At 46.8% G+C, this 25054-nt stretch overlaps 1 protein-coding gene across 1 annotated transcript in view; it reads right to left on the reverse strand.

The window, feature by feature from the left end:
• The window catches only part of myo7aa (myosin VIIAa), a 253612-nt gene that overhangs the window by 159775 nt on the left and 68783 nt on the right, over window positions 1-25054 (reverse strand). Inside the window, exons 9-13 of the mRNA XM_070892552.1 lie at window positions 23299-23452; window positions 20596-20672; window positions 10911-11030; window positions 6617-6759; window positions 1777-1987 (exon numbers count right to left, since the gene is read on the reverse strand). Coding sequence (XP_070748653.1) covers window positions 1777-1987; window positions 6617-6759; window positions 10911-11030; window positions 20596-20672; window positions 23299-23452 — 705 coding nt within the window. The remainder of the gene's footprint in view (window positions 1-1776; window positions 1988-6616; window positions 6760-10910; window positions 11031-20595; window positions 20673-23298; window positions 23453-25054) is intronic.

The following is a 25054-nucleotide window of genomic DNA, read 5'->3' on the forward strand; positions in this document are numbered from 1 at the left end:
TACGATACAAAGTGTTTTTTTTTTAAAAAAGGGATGCCTTAGTGGTAAAGAAAAAACTTACATTTCGATAGCACCTTCCACAATCGCAGGACGTTCCACAGCGCTTTACAGCCAATGAAGTACTTTTTGAAGTGTAGTCACTTGCTACAATGTGGGAAATGCAGCAGCCAATTTGCGCACAGCAAGCTCCCAAAACAGCAATGACGAGCTGATGTATTTTAGTGAGGTTGATTGAGGGATAAATATTGCCCAGAACTAACCTGCTCTTCATCGAAATAGTGCCATGGGATCTTTTACAGTCCACCTGAGAGTGCAGACGGGACCTCTGTTTAACGCCTCATCCGAAGGATGGCACCTCAGACAGTGCAGTGCTCCCTCAGCACTGCACTGGAGTGTCAGCCTGGATTATGTGCTTAAGTCTCTGGAGTGGGATTCGAACCCACAACCTTCTGACTCACAGGCGAGAGTGCTACTCACTGAGCCACTGCTGACACCAATTGGATTCATGCAACTGGGCTGTGGAGGAGGGAAACGTAGCTAGGGTTCTTACTTCGGATACCGATCAGGGGATAATGGGTTATGGACAGCGAAGTGGATCAGAGTCCATGATCGGATCGGCCATGATCGTATTAAATGGCGGAGCAGGCTCGAGGGGCCGTATGGCCTACTCCTGATCCTATTTCTTATGTGGATCGCTATCCCACGATCCTCGCTGAAAAGCTGTGGACATCAGCTGAAGATAGGATTGGACTTGGTTGTGACTGCGTAGAATTACATAAACTTCCTGGCCAGTTATGGCCATGATGTCGGTGTTTGTTCTTCACAACAGCCCCCTCCCACTCGATTTATCCAGCTTCCCCCTTAAACCTTCCCCTATGTTATTTGCCTCAACTACTCCCTGTGGTAGCAAGTTCCACATTCTCGCCATTGTCCGGGTAAAGAAGTCTCTCCTGATGTCTCCCATGTTTGAAGAGCTTGCCAATGCCCATCCCCCAGGTTCTCATGGAGAATGGCCAATGAGAGTATTAATCTCTGCTATCTTCCATAGATACCTTGGACGATGGATTCAGGGGCGAATATTACAAGTGGTACAATCCACTCGAGGTTTAGAACAGTTTTAGTCCATTGTCTTTGAGCCCCAGATCATTAGTTTTTGCAACCGCACTCCATGTGAGTGCTTGTTGCTAGGGATGTGGGAGACCTTTTAGACTCCCCTAAAGGCTCAGGTGAATTTATGCAGTGATCCATCCACAGGAGCCGGGAAGATGGGTTTGAGTTTAGAAGAATGAGAGGTGATCTCATTGAAACATACAAAATTCTTACAGGGCTTGACAGGGTAGATGCAGGGAGGATGTTTCCCCCGGGCTGGGGAGTCTAGAACCAGGGGTCACAGTCTCAGAATCAGGGGGTCAGCCATTTAGGACGGAGTTGAGGAGAAACTTCTTCACTCGGAGGGTGGAATTCTCTACCCCAGAGGGCTGTGGAGGCTCAGTCGTTGAGTATATTCAAGACAAAGATCGATAAGATTTTGGGATATTAAGAGAATCGAGGGATATGGGGATCGGGCGGGAAAGTGGAGTTGAGGTCGAAGATCAGCCATGATCTTATTGAATGGCGGAGCAGGCTTGAAGGGCCGAATGGCCTACTGCTACTCCCATCTCTTATGTTCTTATGAACACCTGATGCTACTTGTCCAACGCGCCTTCCCCCTAACCTCCATTTCCACCTACCTCCTCCCATTTGCTCACGGATCCAGCAGCACAGACACTCCCATACCTTGGGGAATTTGCTCTCCTCGTCGATGAGGGAAATGATGTTCATGGGTTTGAGCGCAATCATGTCCAGTGCATCCTGGTTGTCGGTGAACTCGATGTGCTGCCAGTTGATGTGCTCCAGGTTGTACTCCTCTTGCTCCAGCTTGAAGACATGACGCACAAAAAACTGCTGCAGGTTTTCGTTGGCGAAGTTAATACACAGCTGCTCGAAGCTAGTAAAGCAGAGGGATACAGTCAGAACAGTTCGCGAAAGAATCCGATTACATCGGATACACGGCACAGAAACAGGCCATTCGGCCCAACCAGTCCATGCCGGCGTTTATGCTCCACTCGAGCCTCCTCCCGTCTTTTCTCATCTAACTCGATCAGTCTTCCCTTCTCCCTCATATGCTTGACTAGCCTCCCCTTAAATAATAATAGCATCGACACTATTCGCTTCAATCGCTCACTGTGGTAGCGAGTTCCACATTCTCACCACTCACATCAGGAGTTGCCCACGGTGCCCTGGCCAATATTTATCCCTCAATCAACATAACAAAAAAAAAAACAGATTATCTGGCCATTATCACATTGCTGTTTGTGGGAGCTTGCTGTGCACAAATTGGCTGCCGCATTTCCCACATTACAACAGTGACTACACTCAAAGTACTTCATTGGCTGTAAAGTGCCTTGAGATGTCCATTGGTCGTGAAAGGTGCTATATAAATGCGAGTCTTTCTTTGGGTAAAGAATTGTCTTCTGAATTCCCGATTGGATTTTTTGGTGACTATCTTATATTGATGGCCTCGAGTTTTGTTCTTCCCCACATCGGAAATATTCTCTCTGTATCCACTTGATCAAAACCTTTTAGAATTTTAAAAGTCCTCTCCATTAGGTCATCTCTCAGCCTTCTTTTTTTCAAGAGGAGAGAGACCCAGCCTGTTCATCCTTTCCGGATATATATACCCTCGCATTTCTGGTATCATCCTTGTAACTCTTCTCTGCACCCTCTCCAGTGGCTTTGTATCCTTTTTATAATTATGGCGACCAGAACTGTACGCAGTGTGGTCTAACCAAGGTTCGATACAGGTTTAGCATAACCTCCCTACTTTTAAATTCTATACATCCTAGTGTCTTTAAAAAAAGATAGTGGATGCATTGGTTGTAAACTAGCAAAATTCCCTGGATTCTGGAGAGGTCCCCGTGGATTGGAAATGTAATGCCCCTATTTAAAAAAGGGAAGCAGACAGAAAGCTGGAAACTATAGACCAGTTAGTCTAACATCGGTCATTGGGAAAATGCTGGAGTCCATTATCAAGGAAGCAGTAGCAGGACATTTGGAAAAGCAGAGTCAGCATGGTTTTGTGAAAGGGAAATGTTTGACAAATTTGCTGGAGTTCTTTGAGGAAATAACGAGCAGGGTGGATAAGGGGAACCAGTAAATGTGGTGTACTTGGATTTCCAGAAGACATTCGATAAGGTGCCACATAAAAGGTTATTGCACAAGATAAAAATTCATGGGGTTGGGATTAATATATTAGCATGGATAGAGGATTGGCTAACTATCAGAAAACAGAGTTGGGATAAATGGTCATTTGCTGGTTGGCAAACAGTAACTAGTGGGGTGCCGCAGGGATCAGTGCTGGAGCCTCAACTATTCTCAATTTATATTAATGACTTGATGAAGGGACAGAGTGTAATGTAGCCAAGTTTGCTGATGATACAAAGATGGGTGGGAAAGCAAATTGTGAGGGCACAAAAAATCTGCAGAGAGATATATAGACAGGCTAAGTGAGTGGGCAAACATTTGGCAGATGGAGTATAATGCGTGAAAATGTGAAGTTATCCACTTTTGGCAGAGGAAAAATATAAAAACCAATTTTTAATTTAAATGGAGAAAAATTGCAAAGTGCTGCAGTACAGAGGGACCTGGGGGTTCTTATGCGAGAAACACAAAGTTAGTATGCAGGTACAGCAAGTGATCAGGAAGGTAAATGGAATGTTGGCCTTTATTGCAAGGGGGATGGAATATAAAAGCAGAGAAGTCCTGCTACAACTGTACAGGGTATTGGTGAGGCCACACCTGGAGTACTGCGTACAGTTTTGATCTCGGTATTTAAGGAGGGATATACTTGCATTGGAGGCTGTTCAGAAAAGGTTCACTAGGTTGATTCCGGAGATGATGGGGTTGACTTATGAAGCTAGGTTAAGACTATTGGGTTTTTGATTCCAAAATCTAAATTGATAATATAATGTGTCTATCCCCACAATTACACTTCTGACATGGAAAGGCTGGCCAAGTATTCCTTTACATTAAATTTCAGGACGTGGGAATCGCCAGTATTTATTGCCCATCCTCAGTTGCCCAGAGATGGTGGTGGTGGGCCCACAGATAACTGACTTGCTAGACCTCTTCAGTTAAGGTTCAACCAAGGTGTGGGAACTGGAGTCACATATAGTGCCGGACCGGGTAAGGCCGACCAGTTTCCTTTCCTAAAGGACATCAACGAACCAGATAGGTTTCCCCCGACAGCTTCATGTTCACATCGAACAGAATTCTAATTCTCAAACTGCCATGGTGGAACTTGAACTTACATTCTCTAGATGACTGGTCCACGGTATTGGAGGCCACACCTAGAATACTGCGTACAGTTTTGGTTTCCGAGGATATACTTGCTTTGGAGGCAGTTCAGAGAAGGTTCACTAGATTGATTTCGGAGATGAGGGGGTTGACTTATGAGGAAAGGTTGAGGAGGTTGGGCCTCTACTCATTGGAATTCAGAAGAATGAGAGGTGATCTTATCGAAACGTATAAGATTATGAGGGGGCTTGACAAGGTGGATGCAGAGGGGATGTTTCCACTGATGGGGGAGACTAGAACTAGAGGGACATAATCTTAGAATAAGGGGCCGCCCATTTAAAACTGAGAGGAGGAGAAATTTCTTCTCTGAGGGTTGTAAATCTGAGGAATTCGCTGCCTCAGAGAACTGTGGAAGCTGGGTCATTGAATAAATTTGAGACAGAGATGGACAGTTTCTTAACCGATAAGGGGATAAGGGGTTACGGGGAGCAGGTCGGGTAGGGGAGCTGAGTCCATGATCGGATTAAATGGCGGAGCAGGCTCGAGGGGCCGTATGGACTACTCCTGTTCCTATTTCTTATGTTATTATTATAACCGCCACACTCAGGTACCAAACACTCCATGAAGAATGGTAGAAAGTTACAGGACCGAAACAGGCCTTTTGGCTTATCGACTTTGTGCTGGTGTATATTCACCACCTGCCCCCCGCCCCCCCCCAACCAATGAGGCACCATGGGGCTGAAATTGCCCTGTGCTGGGTTTGGGGTGCTCTGTTCAAATTGAGAGGAAATGCAGCGTCCTGCGAGACAGGCTGCTAAATCCCCTGGAATTCACTTCTGAAAAAACAAAATATATGTTGGGGGATGTAATGGGAAGTCTGTTTAAAGGGGAAGGCCGCTGCAAGCTCTGCGGTCACAAGAAGCTGTCAGTGGCATCGCGGGGCAATTTCCCTCTCTCTTCCTTCTCCCTCCTCCCTTCCTCCACCCCCCCATGGGGAGACAAGGTGTCGGCGCGCACGGTGATGATGTCATCGCCGCGCCGGTGCACTAATCGGGGGTGCACGCCGCCAAGCAGTTTTCACCCGCCGGTCTCTGGGGCAATTCTGCGGAGGGGCGATCTGGTCGCCACACTCAGGCGAAAAAACCCTTCAGCGCCTCCCGGAGACGCTAAAGGGCCTTTCGGAGAAGAGCAATTTCGGCCCCCCTAATGTCAGCCTTGGCTCGGTGATCGCGCACTGGCCCCCAAGTCACGTGATTGTGGGCTCAAGGAGCGGCGAGTGATCATGGAGCGATGTGATCGGGGCCCAGGAGAGGCGCGAGTTCGGGGCCAGAAGAGGCGAGGGCCCAGGGGCAGCACGGGCCCAGCCCACACTGCAATATGTGTGCGCACTAGGTCTGTGTCTCCAGTCGTCTTGGGTAATCCTTGCCACTGGACCAAGACCCAGCTCTGTCAAGCCCGTGTGGTGGCTGGTGTGCAACGGCCACCACACCTTAAAAAAAATCCAAGCACAGGCATCTTCCATCCTTCAGGATGTAGTTTGAGATCTGGAATATTAAGTCCTTCATTGAAACACCTGTGAACTCATCTCTTTTTGGTGTGGAAGCAAGTCATCCTCGATACGAGGGTGATGATGATGATGTGGGCTCAAGCATGTAATCTCGGCTGGGAGTGCTGCACTGCCACCTTTCTAATGAGACGTTAAACCAACATCTCATGTGCCCTCTCAGATGGGCATAAAAGATCCCAGGGCCCTCTTCACACTGAAAAGAGCACGGAAATTCTCCAAGTGTCCAGCTCAACAACAATAGACTTGGGATCAAAACTAGAGTTTAAACTTGCAAATGGTCAGATGCATAATGTCAAAAAACACTACCAGATCTTACGCTGCCCCAACAATATGCCTTAGCCCAAAATAGGAATACTCTCTCCCAGACCAGACATTTACATCCCCCTGGCCCCCGACCCCATCAACAGCTCATTGCTTCTCTGGGAGCTTTCAAGACTGAGATAGCCAGGTTTACTTTGGGTAAGGGCATCAAGGGATTATGGAGCAATGGTGGGGAAAAATGGAGGTGCAGATTGGTCATGACCTCACTGAATGGCAGAACATGCTCGAGGGTCTGGATGGCTGCCTCCTGTTCCTAATATTAGTAATCTAACTGTCCACCTGGTACCAATATCCACAAAGCACATTGTGAACATCGAGCGCTCAATACAATGTAAGGGAGCAGCTCCCCAAGGACACGGACATAGACCCTTATAGACGTTGCCCCCATCTTACCTGTTGACATGGAAGTTTTCGAACCCAAATATATCCAGTAAGCCGATCGACCTGCGTATCACCTTGGGCTCGCGGGACGGAGGTTTGTAAATGGCAGCGTTGATCTTCTCCACAATCCACACAAAGAGTCTCCCATAGATACCCTTGGTGATGGGCATAAAGGGGGGGGAGGGGGGAGGGGAAAGAGAACATAGGGTCCACATCAGATTAAGGAGAGCCACAGCAGTTCTGAATGAAGGAGAGCTACGCCAGTTCTTTGCACTCAGTGATTCGGATTTGACCCCCTCTGAAAGGATGAAAAATTCACAAGAACCGCCCCCGCCCCCCACACCCCCCCCCCCCCCCCCCACAAGTGTTTGGGCTCATTCGAAAGGAAATTTAATTTGGGACTATCTATCGGAAAGTTTGGAACCCTAAAGTGCTTATGGAAGAAGCTATGAACTTTAATCGAATTGTGGACTTTTAAAAGACAAATTCAAGGCTGTGGGTGGGCCTAAATGACTAACAGGAGACAACTTGATTATTGAGGCTGTCTGAAGGAATGGGTATTCGTGAATCCACCTCCACAAGAGACATTAACATTACAACAAATAACCCAGAGATAGCCAACCATCAACCTGAATCCGGAAAAGCGTTTCAGCATATACATCACAAAGAGGCCCAATCCAGCCTGTGTACAAAAAACTAGGCACAAAAGGACAGTGCGATTACCAAGCTAATATTTCCATCAGTAAACAGTTTTCAAACATCAACCCACCCAAAACATATTAACTTTTAACGAGCCCGCCAAAATATTACAAAGACGAGTCAAGCCCGCCAGATTTAAAAAAGAATTCTGAACTGATTTGGCGCCTAGATTAGAACAACTCAAACTGTATAACTGGCCCCCTGTTTCAACAGAGCGTATGACATACTTTGCCATACTAACCAGGTGATATACTGGGAGTATACCATCAAGACAAGGAGAGAAACCAATGTGACAGTTGTAAACTAACTTCTTCAGCCTCGAAGTCCTGAAGGAAGGAAGAGCATCACCATCGCGGCAGCAACTGACCACAGCCAACGTTGTCCCAACGAAAAACCACCGCGATCGACCAAACTCGAATCAAAACTCCAACAGGAAGAAACCGAAGAATCGAAAGTTTCCACTCTACAATCTAAGGCCTGACTACCAACAGGTGAAAACATTACCTAAAGAGACTTTGAACCTATTTCTAATGAAGAAAACCGGGTACTTACCCCACAGATCCAAAATGCACATTACTGCATCAGCAGACTCAACCCAACTGAAGACTGCGCAGCAAGAAGTCTTCTCCGATGTTCGGGGTACGGCAAGCAGAACCTACAGATTTCAACGAACCCCGAAATCGCGAACTACCACTAACTGACCAGAAAGGATTGGTAAGCACAGTCCCTGCCTGTTCTGGAGTCTAACCTAGCTAGAATTAGATTTTTTTTTTTTGGAAGGTGGGAGATATAATTTTACTGTAACCCCCTTTGAATGTGATGTATTGTTCTTTATTAGAGTGATTATAAGTTTGACATTGACTTTATTAAAGACAAGAAAATACAAAGTTCTTTTGCACCAAACCAGTTGTCCTTTGCACTTTGTCACATCCCCCAAATAAACCCAGTCAAGAACCCAAGGGTGTGGGAGCGATTCGAACCGCTCAAGTAGGTCAGAGGTGACCCTGAAACCTCTAAGGTTTTTCACCCCAAACTCTCGCCTCCACCTTCCCCAGTCCCTGCTTGAGATTCCAAGAATCTCAGCAAAACAATATCAGCCGTGCTTCAACGAGAGGCTCAGAGAACAGCACGGGTAGGCGGTGTGATCCCACGGCCTCTCGGGTCTGGAAACGTGGTGTGTATCCCACCTCAAATGCATTTTTGGGTGGTATCCGATGTACATGCCTGGCTTCCCGAAGTAGAGCCATCTGCTCGTTTCCACGGCAACCTCTGCAGGCAGCCCCAAGTGAATGCGTCTTGGTGATAGCAATCCAAAGCATAATTGGCAAAGGTCATCAGATGTTAAAACCAGGCCACTTAGAGGGATGGAGGGGGAGAGTGGGGGGGTGGGGGGGGGGGGGCGTGAAAACCAGAGAGGAGGTTGATTTTCTGAGGAGGATCCCCACCCCACCATCTGCCGAAACTTTGCCGGTAAAGCCTGAGGAAACACCACTTCCCCAGGGCCTCCGTGGATCTTCCAAAGGCACAGCACCAAAGGCAAAGAACCACCGTGGAAATTCCGCCGTGATCCACCACCATTAAGCTATTGCTTCTGGGTTTTTTTTGTCTATAAACAAGCGGGATCGAAGCAGGCTACTTTCAAAGGGCCTGTTTCTGCGACAGAGGAATCCAATTTATAAAGGCCAGACCTAGCAGCAACTCTTCAGTTTTCTATTCACATGTTCTGTGCAGTAAGCTCCTTGAGCAAGAAATCTGTGTGCTGGTACTCCAATGGAAACTGTGCCCCTCAAGTGCTTGCTGAGTGAAGCTGCAAGAAATACCAGCCATGTTAGAACTGGCAATCCAGTTTGCAGAAGAGCATAAATTAGGTCATTGACTATAGAAGAAATTTGCAGGGCCAAGGACACAGAGCAGGGAGGAGTGGGACTAATTGGATTGCTCCTTCCAAGAGCCGGCACAGACAAGATGGGCCTGAATGGTCTCCTTCTGTGCTGCTGCATTTTATGAGCTTCTTGCATATTTTTCTGCTTCAGTATATTATTTTATCTGTAGATAAATGTGAACAGCAGTTTTAGCCTGTAGGCAGTGGTGTTTGGTCATCTGATACGAGAGGGCAACCAGGTGGGCATTCTGTGTAAATTACAATGAGCAAGTAACCACAGTAAGGCGGGGGGGGGGGGGGCATTGTTAGAACTTGGCATGTTAATTCAGACATGGAAAAGAATAAACAACGCAAGTTTCTGTTCACAGAAAACTACACACCTGGACACAAAAATGGCTATTTTAGCTAATAATACGAGCAAAGGTATTGGATGAAAGCCCAAACTACATCAACTTGGTTGCAAATGAAGAACGGTTTGCCAGACCGTTGGGGGAAAATAAGCACAGTCCCTTACAGGTTTAAAAATGTATGTTGAAACACTGAACTCTGCTCTTGCCATCTTACCCCCTTTGCACACGCCTCCAATTCTCTTCTCAAACTTTATTTTGTATGTAAACATTCATCGCACCCTCTCTTCCTGCCTCTTAAGCCTATTTATGCACAGATGAGATGGGAACTTAGTAATAAATAAGTGAAAAAAGTGGGATTTAGTTGGCTGAAAGTTCATTCAAAAACACCGATTTCCCAGCTAAGTTTTCTGATTGACATCATAGCATTTATGATGTGGCCAGAACCACCCTCTGTGTAAAGCCACATCAGAACAGGAAGGGGCTCTCTTGAACCAACACAGCAACCAGAGGAATAAATGCATCGAACCTGCTGCAAAAAGGTTAAAGGGGCAATGTCTTCACAGAAAGATTAAACGTCAATTGGGGCTAAACTCTCCTTTCATTTTCGGTGGGTTTTCGGCGATGCTGCTGTCTTTGGTAGAGAAACCGCCCGGAGAAAGTGTTCCCCCTTTAGTTTTCCAATGGTACTGCCCAAATCTCAAAACGCCCACCGGGACTAAACTGCCGACGTGCAACGCCGAGAAAATCGCCAGGGCGTAAGTTTGGCCTCAACGGAAGCCCATCCAGATCGCCGAGGGAACTGCCCTGTGGAAGCTGCTTAAACAGGGCAGTAGGTGAGTACCCTGTGAAGAAAGGTTAGTTAAAGATTCTTTTTTTAGTTTTTTTTTAAAATTGTAAAATAGCAATTAGCTTTAAAAGGTGTCTTGGGAATGTTTTTTTAAACTTTTTTTTTTTTAAAAAGTGAAAATTAAAAAAAAAAGTTTTCCCTCTCCCTAGGCCCAACCGCAGCCTCTGACTAAATTTTTAAAAAAATGTTAAGAACCGCCCGTTTTACTTAGTTTCCCCTTTAACCACCAAGAATACTAGTGCAAGATCTATTTTCTCGCCGGGCGATTAGTTTTAACTTATTAATGGAAATTTTCACCAGCGTTACTTACAAAATGTCAGCGGTTTTTCTGGGCGGGTAATCGGGCATTGAGGGAAAGTCTAGCCCCGAGTGTTTTGCCAACGTCTTTTCCCAGCTGAGCACCTCGAAATCCTGGTTTGCTACTCTTCCTCCCTTCTTCAGGTTAAAGCAGGAACCTTCTATTCTACAATAAGCGTTACTTACAGAGAAAAGGCTTCTCTTATGGTTTTCACAGCCCGGAACTCTCACCTTAACGAAAGCATCTCTGACATCCAGAGCTTGGTCCATGTTGAGAGGGGTGGACACTGTCTCCCCCCGCGTTATGATGGTACGGCTAGTGAGGCAGTTCTGCAGGTCCAAGCAATCAACCTGAGGGAACAAGGTAACCCGGCAAGGTTAGGAAGCGGCTTCAGTGGAGCCTTGTATCATCTGTTTTAGAAACATAGAAAATAGATGCAGGAGTAGGCCATTCGGACCTTCGAGCCTGCACCGCCATTCAATAAGATTGTTGTGTCCTTACACTCTACTATAAATCAACACGAGGCACATACTGGAGGCAAGGTCACTATGTGACCTGTACCTTTATTTACAGGACCAAGAAGTGATGACCCTGCAGGGGACCTCCCTTTATATACCTGGATGACCAGGTGAGGAGTGTCTCCCACAAGTTCACCCCCTGTGGTCAAGGTGTGTATTTCTTAGGTGTATACAGTGTACAGTGTTGTTACATAAAGGTTACAGTTACATGAAGGTTACAGTTACATGGCAATGATCATGGCTGATCATTCCCTCAGTATCCCTTTCCTGCTTTCTCTCCATACCCCTTGATTTCTTTAGCTGCAAGAGCCACATCTAACTCCCTTTTGAATATATCTAACGAACTGGCCTCAACAACTTTCTGTGGTAGAGAATTCCACAGGTTAACAACTCTGAGTGAAGAAGTTTCTCCTCATCTTAGTCTTAAATGGCCTACCCCTTATCCTTAGGCTGTGATCATCTTTTCTTGGTGAATGCATAGAATGAATGACCTTCCAAATTCCCAAAATGGAACTGAGGCAAGTTCTGGCACACCTTCCGATTGTGGGCGAGGGGTGGGAAGGAGTGGGGGTAAAGAATGATTCCTAAATTAGATAAATGGAAGTAAAATTGCAAATAGCTGTCAGCTGTGGCACACTGGGCAGCACTCTCGCCTCTGAGTCAGACAGTTGTGGGTTCAAGTCCCACTCCAGAAGCGTGAGCATATAAATCTAGGCGGACACTCGCAGTGCAGTACTGAGGGAGCGCTGCACTATCACTGAGAATAAGGGGCCGCACATTTAAAACTGAGATGAGGAGGAATTTCTTCCGAGGGTTGTAAATCTGTGGAATTCGCTGCCCCAGCGAGCTGTGGAAGCTGGGTCATTGAATATATTTAAGACATAAATAGACAGTTTCTTAACTGATAAGGGAATAAGGGATTATGGGAAGCGGGCAGGGAAGTGGAGTTGGGTCCATGATTGGATCAGCCATGATCTTATTGAATGGCGGAGCAGGCTCGAGGGGTCATATGGCCTACTCCTGCTCTTATTTCTTATGTTCTTATGTCAGTAATTCAGGTTTGATGGGCCAAATGGCCTCCTTTTGCGCTGTAATCATTCTACGATTCTATGAGGGCCTTATTTTGGATGAGACGTTAAACTCTCTCAGGTGGACGTAAAACGATCCCATGGTTCTATTTGGAAGAACGAGGCCCCCCCCCCACCCCGTGTGCTGGGGCCAATATTTATCCCTCAATCAACATCACTAAAACAGATGATCTGGTTTTTAGGACATTGCTCTTTATGGGAGCTTGCTGTGCGCAAATTGGCTGCCGCCTTTCCTACATGACAACAGTGACTACACTCCAAAAGTACTTCATTGGCTGTAAAGCATCCAGAGGTGGTGAAAGGCGCTATTGAAATTCAAATCTTTCTTTTAAATATAAAGTTGGCAATTTAGGAATTTATGATAACATCCTTAAATCTATACAACAATTAAATCCCCTCAATTTTGTTACTTTTCAGGTCAATGTACCTTTGACCTTTCCACTCTTTCCCTCCCCCCCTCCCCGCCCCAGGAGCGTGATGATGCAATGGGGTGCAGTTTCCATGATCTCCCGAATTGTCAATCTTCAGACACAAGAGCAACCTATTCAACCATAGGGGCCATCACAGTCGAGCTTGGTCCTGTTTTGGGTACTGTTGAGGGGGATGACTCATCAGGGGAGGGCAGCAGCAGCCAAGTTCATGGCACCGTGGCTGGCTCTGTTGCACAGGAGGGCAGGAAAAAGAGTGGGAGAGCGATAGTGATAGGGGATTCAATTGTAAGGGGAATAGATAGGCGTTTCTGCGGCCGCAACCGAGACTCCAGGATGGTATGTTGCCTCCCTGGTGCAAGGGTCAAGGATGTCTCGGAGCGGGTGCAGGACATTCTAAAAAGGGAGGGAGATCAGCCAGTTGTCGTGGTGCACATTGGTACCAACGACATAGGTAAAAAAAGGGATGAGGTCCTACGAAACGAATTTAAGGAGCTAGGAGCTAAATTAAAAAGTAGGACCTCAAAAGTAGTAATCTTGGGATTGCTACCAGTGCCACGTGATAGTCAGAGTAGGAATCGCAGGATAGCGCAGATGAATACGTGGCTTGAGCAGTGGTGCAGCAGGGAGGGATTCAAATTCCTGGGGCATTGGAACCGGTTCTGGGGGAGGTGGGACCAGTACAAACCGGACGGTCTGCACCTGGGCAGGACCGGAACTAATGTCCTAAGGGGAGTGTTTGCTAGTGCTGTTGGGGAGGAATTAAACTAATATGGCAGGGGGATGGGAACCAATGCAGGGAGACAGAGGGAAACAAAAAGGAGGCAAAAGCAAAAGACAGAAAGGAGATGAGGAAAAGTGGAGGGCAGAGAAACCCAAGGCAAAGAACAAAAAGGGCCATTGTACAACAAAATTATAAAAGGACAAAGGGTGTTAAAAAAACAAGCCTGAAGGCTTTGTGTCTTAATGCAAGGAGTATCCGTAATAAGGTGGATGAATTAACTGTGCAAATAGATGTTAACAAATATGATGTGATTGGGATTACGGAGACGTGGCTCCAGGATGATCAGGGCTGGGAACTCAATATACTGGGTGTTCAACATTCAGGAAAGATAGAATAAAAGGAAAAGGAGGGGGGTAGCATTGCTGGTTAAGGAGGAAATTAAGGCAATAGTTCAGAAGGACATTAGCTTGGATGATGTGGAATCTATATGGGTAGAGCTGCAGAACACCAAAGGGCAAAAAACGTTAGTGGGAGTTGTGTACAGACCTCCAAACAGTAGTAGTGATGTTGGGGAGGGCATCAAACATGAAATTAGGGGTGCATCAAACATGAAATTAGGGGTGCATGCAATAAAGGTGCAGCAGTTATAATGGGTGACTTTAATATGCACAGATTGGGCTAACCAAACTGGAAGCAATACGGTGGAGGAGGATTTCCTGGAGTGTATAAGGGATGGTTTTTTAGACCAATATGTCGAGGAACAAACTAGGGGGAGGCCATCTTAGACTGGGTGTTGTGTAATGAGAGGATTAATTAGCAATCTCGTTGCGCGAGGCCCCTTGGGGAAGAGTGACCATAATATGGTGGAATTCTGCATTAGGATGGAGAATGAAACAGTTAATTCAGAGACCATGGTCCAGAACTTAAAGAAGGGTAACTTTGAAGGTATGAGGTGTGAATTGGCTAGGATAGATTGGCGAAGGATACTGAAGGGGTTGACTGTGGATGGGCAATGGCAGACATTTAGAGACCGCATGGATGAACTACAACAATTGTACATTCCTGTCTGGCGTAAAAATAAAAAAGGGAAGGTGGCTCAACCGTGGCTATCAAGGGAAATCAGGGATAGTATTAAAGCCAAGGAAGTGGCATACAAATTGGCCAGAAATAGCAGCGAACCCAGGGACTGGGAGAAATTTAGAACTCAGCAGAGGAGGACAAAGGGTTTGATTAGGGCAGGGAAAATGGAGTACGAGAAGAAGCTTTCAGGGAACATTAAGACGGATTGCAAAAGTTTCTATAGATATGTAAAGAGAAAAAGGTTAGTAAAGACAAACATAGGTCCCCTGTGGTCAGAATCAGGGGAAGTCATAACGGGGAACAAAGAAATGGCGGACCAATTGAACAAGTACTTTGGTTCGGTATTCACTAAGGAGGACACAAACATCCGGATATAAAAGGGGTCAGAGGGTCTAGTAAGAAGGAGGAACTGAGGGAAATCCTTATTAGCCAGGAAATTGTGTTGGGGAAATTGATGGGATTGAAGGCCGATAAATCCCCAGGGCCTGATGGACTGCATCCCAGAGTACTTAAGGAGGTGGCCTTGGAAATAGTGGATGCATTGACAGTCATTTTCCAACATTCCATTGACTCTGGATCAGTTCCTATGGAGTGGAGGGTAGCCAATGTAACTCCACTTTTTAAAAAAGGAGGGAGAGAGATAACAGGGAATTATAGACCGGTCAGCCTGACATCGGTAGTGGGTAAAATGATGGAATCAATTATTAAGGATGTCATAGCAGTGCATTTGTAAAGAGGTGATATGATAGGTCCAAGTCAGCATGGATTTGTGAAAGGGAAATCATGCTTGACAAATCTTCTGGAATTTTTTGAGGATGTTTCCAGTAGAGTGGACAAGGGAGAACCAGTTGATGTGGTATATTTGGACTTTCAGAAGGCTTTCGACAAGGTCCCACACAAGAGATTAATGTGCAAAGTTAAAGCACATGGGATTGGGGGTAGTGTGCTGACATGGATTGAGAACTGGTTGGCAGACAGGAAGCAAAGAGTAGGAGTAAATGGGGACTTTTCAGAATGGCAGGCAGTGACTAGTGGGGTACCGCAAGGTTCTGTGCTGGGGCCCCAGCTGTTTACACTGTACATTAATGATTTAGACGAGGGGATTAAATGTAGTATCTCCAAATTTGCGGATGACACTAAGTTGGGTGGCAGTGTGAGCTGCGAGGAGGATGCTATGAGGCTGCAGAGCGACTTGGATAGGTTAGGTGAGTGGGCAAATGCATGGCAGATGAAGTATAATGTGGATAAATGTGAGGTTATCCATTTTGGTGGTAAAAACAGAGAGACAGACTATTATCTGAATGGTGACAGATTAGGAAAAGGGGAGGTGCAAAGAGACCTGGGTGTCATGGTACATCAGTCATTGAAGGTTGGCATGCAGGTACAGCAGGCGGTTAAGAAAGCAAATGGCATGTTGGCCTTCATAGCGAGGGGATTTGAGTACAGGGGCAGGGAGGTGTTGCTACAGTTGTACAGGGCCTTGGTGAGGCCACACCTGGAGTATTGTGTACAGTTTTGGTCTCCTAACCTGAGGAAGGACATTCTTGCTATTGAGGGAGTGCAGCGAAGGTTCACCAGACTGATTCCCGAGATGGCGGGACTGACCTATCAAGAAAGACTGGATCAACTGGGCTTGTATTCACTGGAGTTCAGAAGAATGAGAGGGGACCTCATAGAAACGTTTAAAATTCTGACGGGGTTAGACAGGTTAGATGCAGGAAGAATGTTCCCAATATTGGGGAAGTCCAGAACCAGGGTACACAGTCTAAGTATAAGGGGTAAGCCATTTAGGACCGAGATGAGGAGGAATTTCTTCACCCAGAGAGTGGTGAACCTGTGGAATTCTCTACCACAGAAAGTTGTTGAGGCCAATTCACTAAATATATTCAAAAAGGAGTTAGATGAAGTCCTTACTACTAGGGGGATCAAGGGGTATGGTGAGAAAGCAGGAATGGGGTACTGAAGTTGCATGTTCAGCCATGAACTCATTGAATGGCGGTGCAGGCTAGAAGGGCCGAATGGCCTACTCCTGCACCTATTTTCTATGTTTCTATGTTCTTGCCCAACGCCCATCAACATACGTAGGGGTTAGTGGGTAACAGATCGAGCTGGAGGACCTTGCCGATATCTCACCAATCCAGAGGCACTCAGGGGCAATTGTCATACCTTCACCCAGCACGGACACCTTGGGCCGAATGGCCTCCTTCTGTGCCGTGAATTTTTAGGATTTTACACTTCTATCCTGGCCGTGATCAACCAACTCTTCATTGACCAGGAAATGAACTTGGGGCCTTTACGGTCTCCATAGCTCAGGACTTCAGCACACAATGCATCACTCCACTCCCTTCAGGGGAGCCCCACACCGATACGCTAAACCACCTGCAGAATCATTCTGGTCATTTATATACATCGGTATTGGTCACTGCCACGTTCAATAACTGTGGCAGACTCAACACCAGCCTCCACTGTAAATGGTTTCCAGCTTCATACCCCAGAAGGATATTTGGAGGCAGATGCTGGATCCCCTTGTTCCAGAGACTGCTTTACTCCGCCAATACTGGACAAGGGCCTTTATGGTAATAGGCAGCTCACATCGCCAGCGGGAAGGAAGTTCACTTCAACAGGTTGCCATATCTTTATCCAACCAGATCAGTCACAGGAACTGTTGGACAAGACCCAAGGTCCATCTTGCTCACCTTCTACCATCCTGGCAGTCACACGATACAACGATAATGGGAGTTGTTGACCAATCACACCCTCCAATCTCTATCGCGGAGTCTACAACAGACCCAGGCACGAGGTGAGCAACGCCCCCAGTGGGGAAGAGTTTTGGAAACCATAGGCCCATAGTCTCCCCGTCCCTCCCACGCTCACTACACGTCACGTCTCACATTACTCCCACACTGTATCCCAGAATGTTATTTGTGTCATGTATGTATGCTTGGGGTTACTAGCCACCAGGTGGCGCCATTGTCGGAGGTCATCGAGCTGTATGCACATGTGTGCGGCCCAGGTATAAAAGGCCAGCCATCATGTAATGTAATCACTTTGGGCCCTAATAAAGCAGAGCCAGGTTTGTACCTGTGTTAGTTTACAGTATTCAGTCTATAGAGTTATTACATACATATCAATTTTCTGAAAGGAATCTCTCTCATTTACATCTCAATGAACCAATACTAACTGCTTCCATCATCTCCCTAGGAAGCCCATTCCATATCATCAAAGGCAGACCCTCGAAATCAAGGATGACTGGATTCCACTCTATACTGGAATTACAGTCTCTATCACAGGTGGGACAGACAGTGGTTGAAGGAAAGGGTGGGTGGGGAGTCTGGTTTGCCGCACGCTCCTTCCGCTGCCTGCGCTTGTTTTCTGCATGTTCCCAGCGATGAAACTTGAGGTGCTCAGCGCCCTCCCAGATGCTCTTCCTCCACTTAGGGCGGTCTTTGGCCAGGGATTCCCAGGTGTCGGTAGGGATGTTGCACTTTATCAAGGAGGCTTTGAGGGTGTCCTTGAAATGTTTCCTCTGCCCACCTGGGGCTCGCTTGCTGTGTAGGAATTCCGAGTAGAACGCTTGCTTTGGGAGTCTTGTGTTGGGCATGCGGACAATGTGGCCCACCCAACGGAGCTGGTCGAGTGAGAACGACCAGGAGCATCAGGAGCGAATAAGCCGCAAGCAAGGCATTTCTGAACTTAAAGCAGTAACCCAATTCGGGATCAGCAAAGCAGCTCTACGGCCCATCCCATAGATTGACCACTCGCTCACTGAAAGATTATTTCCGCATATTCGTTTTGAATTTCTGCTCCTTCAAGCGCAGGCCGTGTTCTCTGGACAATGTTCTCGACAAGGTGAAACAGCTGGTCATGGCCGACATTATCTAGTCCTTTTAGAAATCATAACAGCAATCATATCACCTCTCGACCTGCTCTTTACCAGTGAGAACATGCCCGATTTAAAGAAATGCTCCTCCTAGTCCAATCCCTCGGTCCCTCAGTCTGTTTACTCTCTGCCGTATCCTCTCCATTGCTACAATATCCTGGGGCAGAGTTCCCAGTTTGGGCACAATCTCCTTCAGCCTTACAGCCCCCTCCGAGATATTGTGCTCCTCTAATTCTGCACAAACGTAAAATCTTCCATGAACCAGTACAACTGGACAGCGCAACAAAATGTAATGACTTAATAAGAACATAAGAAATAGAAGGAGTAGGCCATACGGCCCCTCGAGCCTGCTCCGCCATTTAATATCATGGCTGATCCGATCATTGACTCAGCTCCACTTCCCTGCCCGCTCCCCATAACCCCTTATCGGTTAAGAAACTGTCTATCTCGGTCTTAAATTTATTCAATGTCCCAGCTTTATTATTTTTCTTTCCATTAAAAAGTATTCCTTGATGTATTGAAGAGCGGTAACTCGGTATACAACTGAAAATGGGTTAATCACCAAAAATAAGCATTTTTAAATAAGGATGTAGAGTCCTCCACTTGTAACCCGATTTAAAAAAAAACTAGACATGACCATTTAACAGTTTCATCAGTGTACACTAGGCAGTTTCTTAATAAATTAAATTTGTTGATCTGAAAATCTTTTAAAAAAATGAGCCGACTGGTGCCCGCTCGCTTCAGTAAATGAGCGCGATTTGAAGAGCCCTCCCAAACCAGCGCAATCTCCAACAGGGGGCGGGGCCAGCATTGTGGGCGGGGCCTGATTCGGGCAAATCGACACTTCAACCAGTGTAAAAGATCGCAGAAAACACGAGCGCAAGTGATTTTGGGCGTAACCTAAAATTCCCTGATCTTTTTGCACTTGGTTGAGGCAATTCCACCCGGACTGCGATCATATAACAACAACTTGTATTCAATGTAGTGAAATGTCCCAAGGCGCTTCACCGGAATATTTGAGACAAAATAAATAACTTTGACACCGGGCCACACAAGAAGAAATTACGGCAGGTGACCAAAAGCTTGGTCAAAGAGGTAGGTTTTAAGGAGCGTCTTAAAGGACTGGGCCTTAAAGTACAGGGCCTTGGTGAGACCTCACCTGGAATAGTGTATTCAATTTTGGTCTCCTAATCTGAGGAAGGACATTCTTGCTATTGAGGGAGTGCAGCGAAGGTTCACCAGACTGATTCCCAGGATGGCCGGACTGACATATGAGGAGAGACTGGATCAACTGGGCCTTTATACATTGGAGTTTAGAAGGATGAGAGGGGATCTCATAGAAACATACAAGATTCTGATGGGACGGGACAGGTTAGATGCGGGTAGATTGTTCCCGATGTTGGGGGAAGTCCAGAGCCAGGGGACACAGTCTTAGGATAAGGGGTAAGCTATTTAGGAATGAGATGAGGAGAAACTTCTTCACTGAGTTGTTAACCTGTGGAATTCCCTGCCGCAGAGAGTTGTTGATGCCAGTTTATTGGATATTCAAGAGGGAGTTAGATATGGCCCTTACAGCTAAGGGGATCAAGGGGTATGGAGAGAAAGCAGGAAAGGGGTACTGAGGGAATGATCAGCCATGATCTTATCGAATGATGGTGCAGACTCGAAGGGCTGAATGGCCTATTCCTACACCTATTTTCTATGTTTCTATGAAGAAAGAGAGGCAGAGAGGTTTAGGCAGGGAGTTCCAGAGCTTGGGGCCCAGGCAACAGAAGCCACGGCCACCAATGGTTGAGCGATTATCAGGGATGCTCAGGAGGGCAGAATTAGAGGAGTGTAGACATCTCGGGGGGCTGTGAGGCTGAAGGAGATTACAGAGGTAGGGAGGGGTGAGAATTTTGAAATCGAGGTGTTGCTTAACCATGTAGGTCAGCGAGCACAGGGGTGATGGGTGAGCGGGACTTGGTGTGAGTTAGGACACAGGCAGCCGAGTTTTGGATCACCTCAAGCTTACGTTGGGTAGAATGTGGGAGGCCAAGCAGGGGTGTGTTGGAAAATCAAATCTAGAGGTAACAAATGGTACAAGTGAAACCTTGAGCCCCAGTTTTTATATTTGATACCAGTTTGAAGCTATATGGCTCTTGTTTATGAATAGACAGATGCACAGGCAGTGCAGTGAGTGAGCGGGCATACTCACCTCCAGGAGAGCTGCAGCCGTCGTCAATTGTGTGGAATAGACGACCTCACACGAATCCAGATTGTCGTACACACGAGCTGGAAGATCAGCAGCAGAAACAAAAGCACATCATCTCAATTGCAATTTCAATACAACAGCTATTATCGTTGCTCATCGCCAGAGAAGGTTCACTAGGTTGATTCCGGGGATGAGGGGCTTGACTTGTGAGGAAAGGTCGAGTAGGTTGAGCCTCTACTCATTGGAATTCAGATGAATGAGAGGTGATCTTATCGAAACATGTAAGATTATGAGGGGTGCTTGACAAGGTGGATGCAGAGAGGATGTTTCCACTGATGGGGGAGACTAGAACTAGAGGGCATGATCTTAGAATAAGGGGCCACCCATTTAAAACTGAGATGAGGAAAAATTTCTTCTGAGGGTTGTAAATCTGTGGAATTCGCTGCCTCAGAGCTGTGGAAGCTGGGATATTGAATAAATTTAAGATAGAAATAGACAGTTTCTTAAACGATAAGGGAATAAGGGGTAATGGGGAGCAGGTGGGGAAGTGGAGCTGAGTCCATGATCGGATCAGTCATGATCATATTAAATAGCGGAGCAGGCTCGAGGGGCCATATGGCCTACTCCTGCTCCTATTTCTTATGTTCTTATGTACAGGGGGCACAACATTGGGAGCCCAGCTACGTTCAAATTACAAGATGCCATGGACGCTCGCGATCACACGTGCACACACTCTCACCAGTGACCGAAAACCATCTCAAGGAGGAACCAATCTCTCTCTCCCCATCTTACCACCTGTAATATAGTTCCACCTAGTGGACTATTGCTCCACCCAGTGGGCTACTGTGGTAATGCAGCCATTGCTGCAAATACAATAAAGGCATCAGGTGACAGGTCACCTGACAAGTTCCTGTGTCGAGAGCCATAAGAACACAAGAACATAAGAAATAGGAGCAGGAGTAGGCCATCTTGCCTTCTAGGTGTTTGTGATGTCGTAGAGAATACACCACACTACCCATACCTCAGAGTTAGGAAAGACATGGTGTAATTTGTCTGTTTATCTGAGCTTGGGGAGTGGGGCAGGAAAAGTGGGGTTTAACCTCTACGGTGACCCCCCCACACATCGGGACAATGGGCGAGGTGGAACTGGATATGGCTGTGATGCCTCCACAAATGGCCCAGGAACAAGTCAGTGTCTAGGTTTAGACAGAAAAAGTTTGCTTTTATATAAGCATCTTTCTCGTCCTCAACGTGTCCCAATGAGTCACCTGTGGCTCAGTGGGTATCACCAAGAGTTAGAAGGTCGTGGGTTCAAGTCCCACTCCAGCGACTTCAGCACAAGGCTGACACTCCAGTGCAGTGCTGAGGGAGTGCTGAACAGTCAGGGGTGCCGTCTTTCGGATAAGACGTTAATCCGAGGCCTTGTCTGCCCTCTCTGGTGGAGGTAAAAAAATCCCAAGGCACTATTTCGAAGAGGGAGATCTCACCAATATTTATCCCTCAACCAACACCTAAAAACAGATTATCTGGTCAATATCACGTAACTGTTTGTGGGAGCTTGCTGTGCGCAATTGGCTGCCGCGTTTCTGACATTACAACAGTGACTACACTCCAAAAAGTACTTAATTGGCTGTAAAGCACTTTGGGACATCCCAAGGTGGTGACTGGCACTATATAAAGGCAAGTCTCTCTTCTTTCGTTCAAAGTGCTTCACAGATAATATTAGTCACCTAAGTAAGTAAATATAACAAGGTCCCATAAATGGTAAGTGGGACAAGTGGCCAGTTAGCCCATTTTGGTGGATGAACGTTGGCCAAAAACACAGGATAATTTCCTGCGGTTCTTTAAATAGCGCCACAGGATATTCTACGTCCACATGACAGGGCCTTTATTTAACCATTCATCTTAAACATGGAAAATAGGTGCAGGAGCAGGCCATTCGGCCTTCGAGCCTGCACCACCATTCAATATGATCATGGCTGATCATGCAACTTCAGTACCCCACTCCTGCCTTCTCTCCATACCCCTGATCCCTTTAGCCGTAAGGGCCACATCTAACTCCCTTTTGAATATATCCAACGAACTGGCCTCAACAACTTTCTGTGGTAGAGAATTCCACAGGTTCACAATTCTCTGGGTGAAGAAGTTTCTCCTCACCTCAGTCCTAGATGGCTTACCACCTATCCTTAGACTGTGACCCCTGGTTTTGGACTTCCCCAACATCGGGGACATTCTTCCCGCATCTAACCTGCCCAGTCCCATCAGAATTTTATATGTTTCTATGAGATCCCCTCTCATTCTTCTAAATTCCAGTGAATATAAGCCTAGTCGATCCAGTCTTTCTTCATATGTAAGTCCTGCCATCCCGGGAATCTATCTGATGAATCTTCGCTGCACTCCTTCAATAGCAAGAATATCCTTCTTCAGATTAGGAGACCAAAACTGTATTCAAGGTGTGGCCTCACCAAGGCCCTGTACAACTGCAGTAAGACCTCCCTGCTCCTATGCGCAATTCCTCTCGCTATGAAGACCAACATGCCATTTGCTTTCTTAAGTGCCTCCGTCAACACAGCCCTCCCTCAATAATGCACGGAGAACCACAGGGGTAGCGAATGCCCACTTGAGGTACAAGATGTCCCCCTCGCTGATCTTTTATGCCCAGCTTTCACCCACCTCATAAAACAGCTGATTGATCCCGAGACTCACGTTCATAAGCCAGGTTGCCCATGTGTAGAATCGCAGCCATCAGTTTGCAGATCTCCCAGTTCTCCGTGTCGGTAAACATGAGGACCTTCATGGCGGAGCGAATGTTGGCATACTCCTTGATGTCATCTCGCCCGTCGCAGAAGGTGCACTTCCCCTGGAACAAACATTTCAACATTGCATCAGCTGCGGATGGACATGGGTGTACAGCTACGCTGGGAACGCATGAACGAGGTGAGGGAGTCCGAGTTTGCTACTGCACAAGATTGGGCCATCCATCACGGTCTGAAATCTGGAATTCTATCTGCAAAAATGTCAAAAATCTGTTGGGAGTGGAGTCAATTACATAACAAGAAATAGGAGCAGGAGTAGGACACCTGACCCCTCGAGCCTGCTCCACCATTTAATACGATCATGGCCGATCTGATCATGGACTCCGCTCCACTTCCCTGCCCGCTCCCCATAACCCCTTATCGCTCAAAATTCTGTATATTCAATGGCCCAGCCTCCACAACTCTCTGGGGCAGAAAATTCCACAGATTTACAATCCCCTCAGAGAAGACATTCCTCCTCATCTCAGTTTTAAATGGGCCGCCCCTCATTCTGAGACTATGTCCCCTAGTTCTAGTTTCCCCCATGAGTGGAAATAGCCTCTCTGCATCCACCTTGTCGAGCCCCATCATTGGCCCCAAGTTTCGACATGATTTGCTCCTGATTTTTAGGAGCAAATGGTGTAGAACGGAGTATCTTAGAAATCGGAATTGTCGCCATTTCGTTTGCTCCAGTTCTAGTCAGTTAGAACAGTTTCACTTTGGAACAGAATTGTGTTTTCAAAAGGGGGCGTGTCCGGCCACTTACGCCTGTTTTCAAAGTTTCGGCAGTGAAAACTTACTCCAAACTAACTTAGAATGGAGTAAGTGAAGATTTTTGTACGCTCGAAAAAACCTTGTCTACACTTTAGAAAATCAGGCGTAGGTTACAAATCAGGCGTAGGGAATGGGGGGGGGGGGGGTTTAAAGGGAAGTTTACAAACATTAAACACTTCAGTTTTACAAATAAATCATCAATAATAAATGATAAAAACATCAATAAATCAACCAATAAATCAATCAAAAAAAATTAAGAGGAAATTTTTTTTTTTTAAATAAAAAAAACATTTTCTACTTACTGACTGCAGCACCGGGAGCCCTTCAACAGCGTGCTGGGATGCCCCCCCACAGTGTGTCTCTGTCAGTGTCTCTATCTCTGTCTGTGTGTGTGTCTCATTCTCTGTCTGTCAGTGTCTGTGTTTCTGACAGCGAGGGAAGGTGGGGGGGGGGGGGGGGGGAGAAGAAGGGGGGGAAGGGAGGAAGAGGAGAAAGGAGATGGGGGGGGGGAGAAAGGAGATGGGGGGGGGGGGAGAGAAAGGAGATGGGGGAAAAGGAGATGGAGATGGGGGGGGGGGAAAGGAGATGGAGATGGGGGGGGGGGAAAGGAGATGGAGATGGGGGGGGGGAAAGAGATGGAGATGGGGGGGGGGAAAGAGATGGAGATGGGGGGGGGGAAAGAGATGGAGATGGGGGGGGGGGAAAGAGATGGAGATGGGGGGGGGGAAAGGAGATGGAGATGGGGGGGGGGGAAAGGAGATGGAGATGGGGGGAGGGGGAAAAGGAGATGGAGATGGGGGGAGGGGGGGTGGTGAGGGGGAAAGGAGAAGGGGGAGGGAGGCTGAACATGCCGGGCCCGGCCGGCCCGTCCCCAGCACCAGATTTACAGGTAG

Source organism: Pristiophorus japonicus, chromosome 10 (assembly GCF_044704955.1).
Source record: "Pristiophorus japonicus isolate sPriJap1 chromosome 10, sPriJap1.hap1, whole genome shotgun sequence".
Lineage (NCBI taxonomy): Eukaryota > Metazoa > Chordata > Chondrichthyes > Pristiophoridae > Pristiophorus > Pristiophorus japonicus.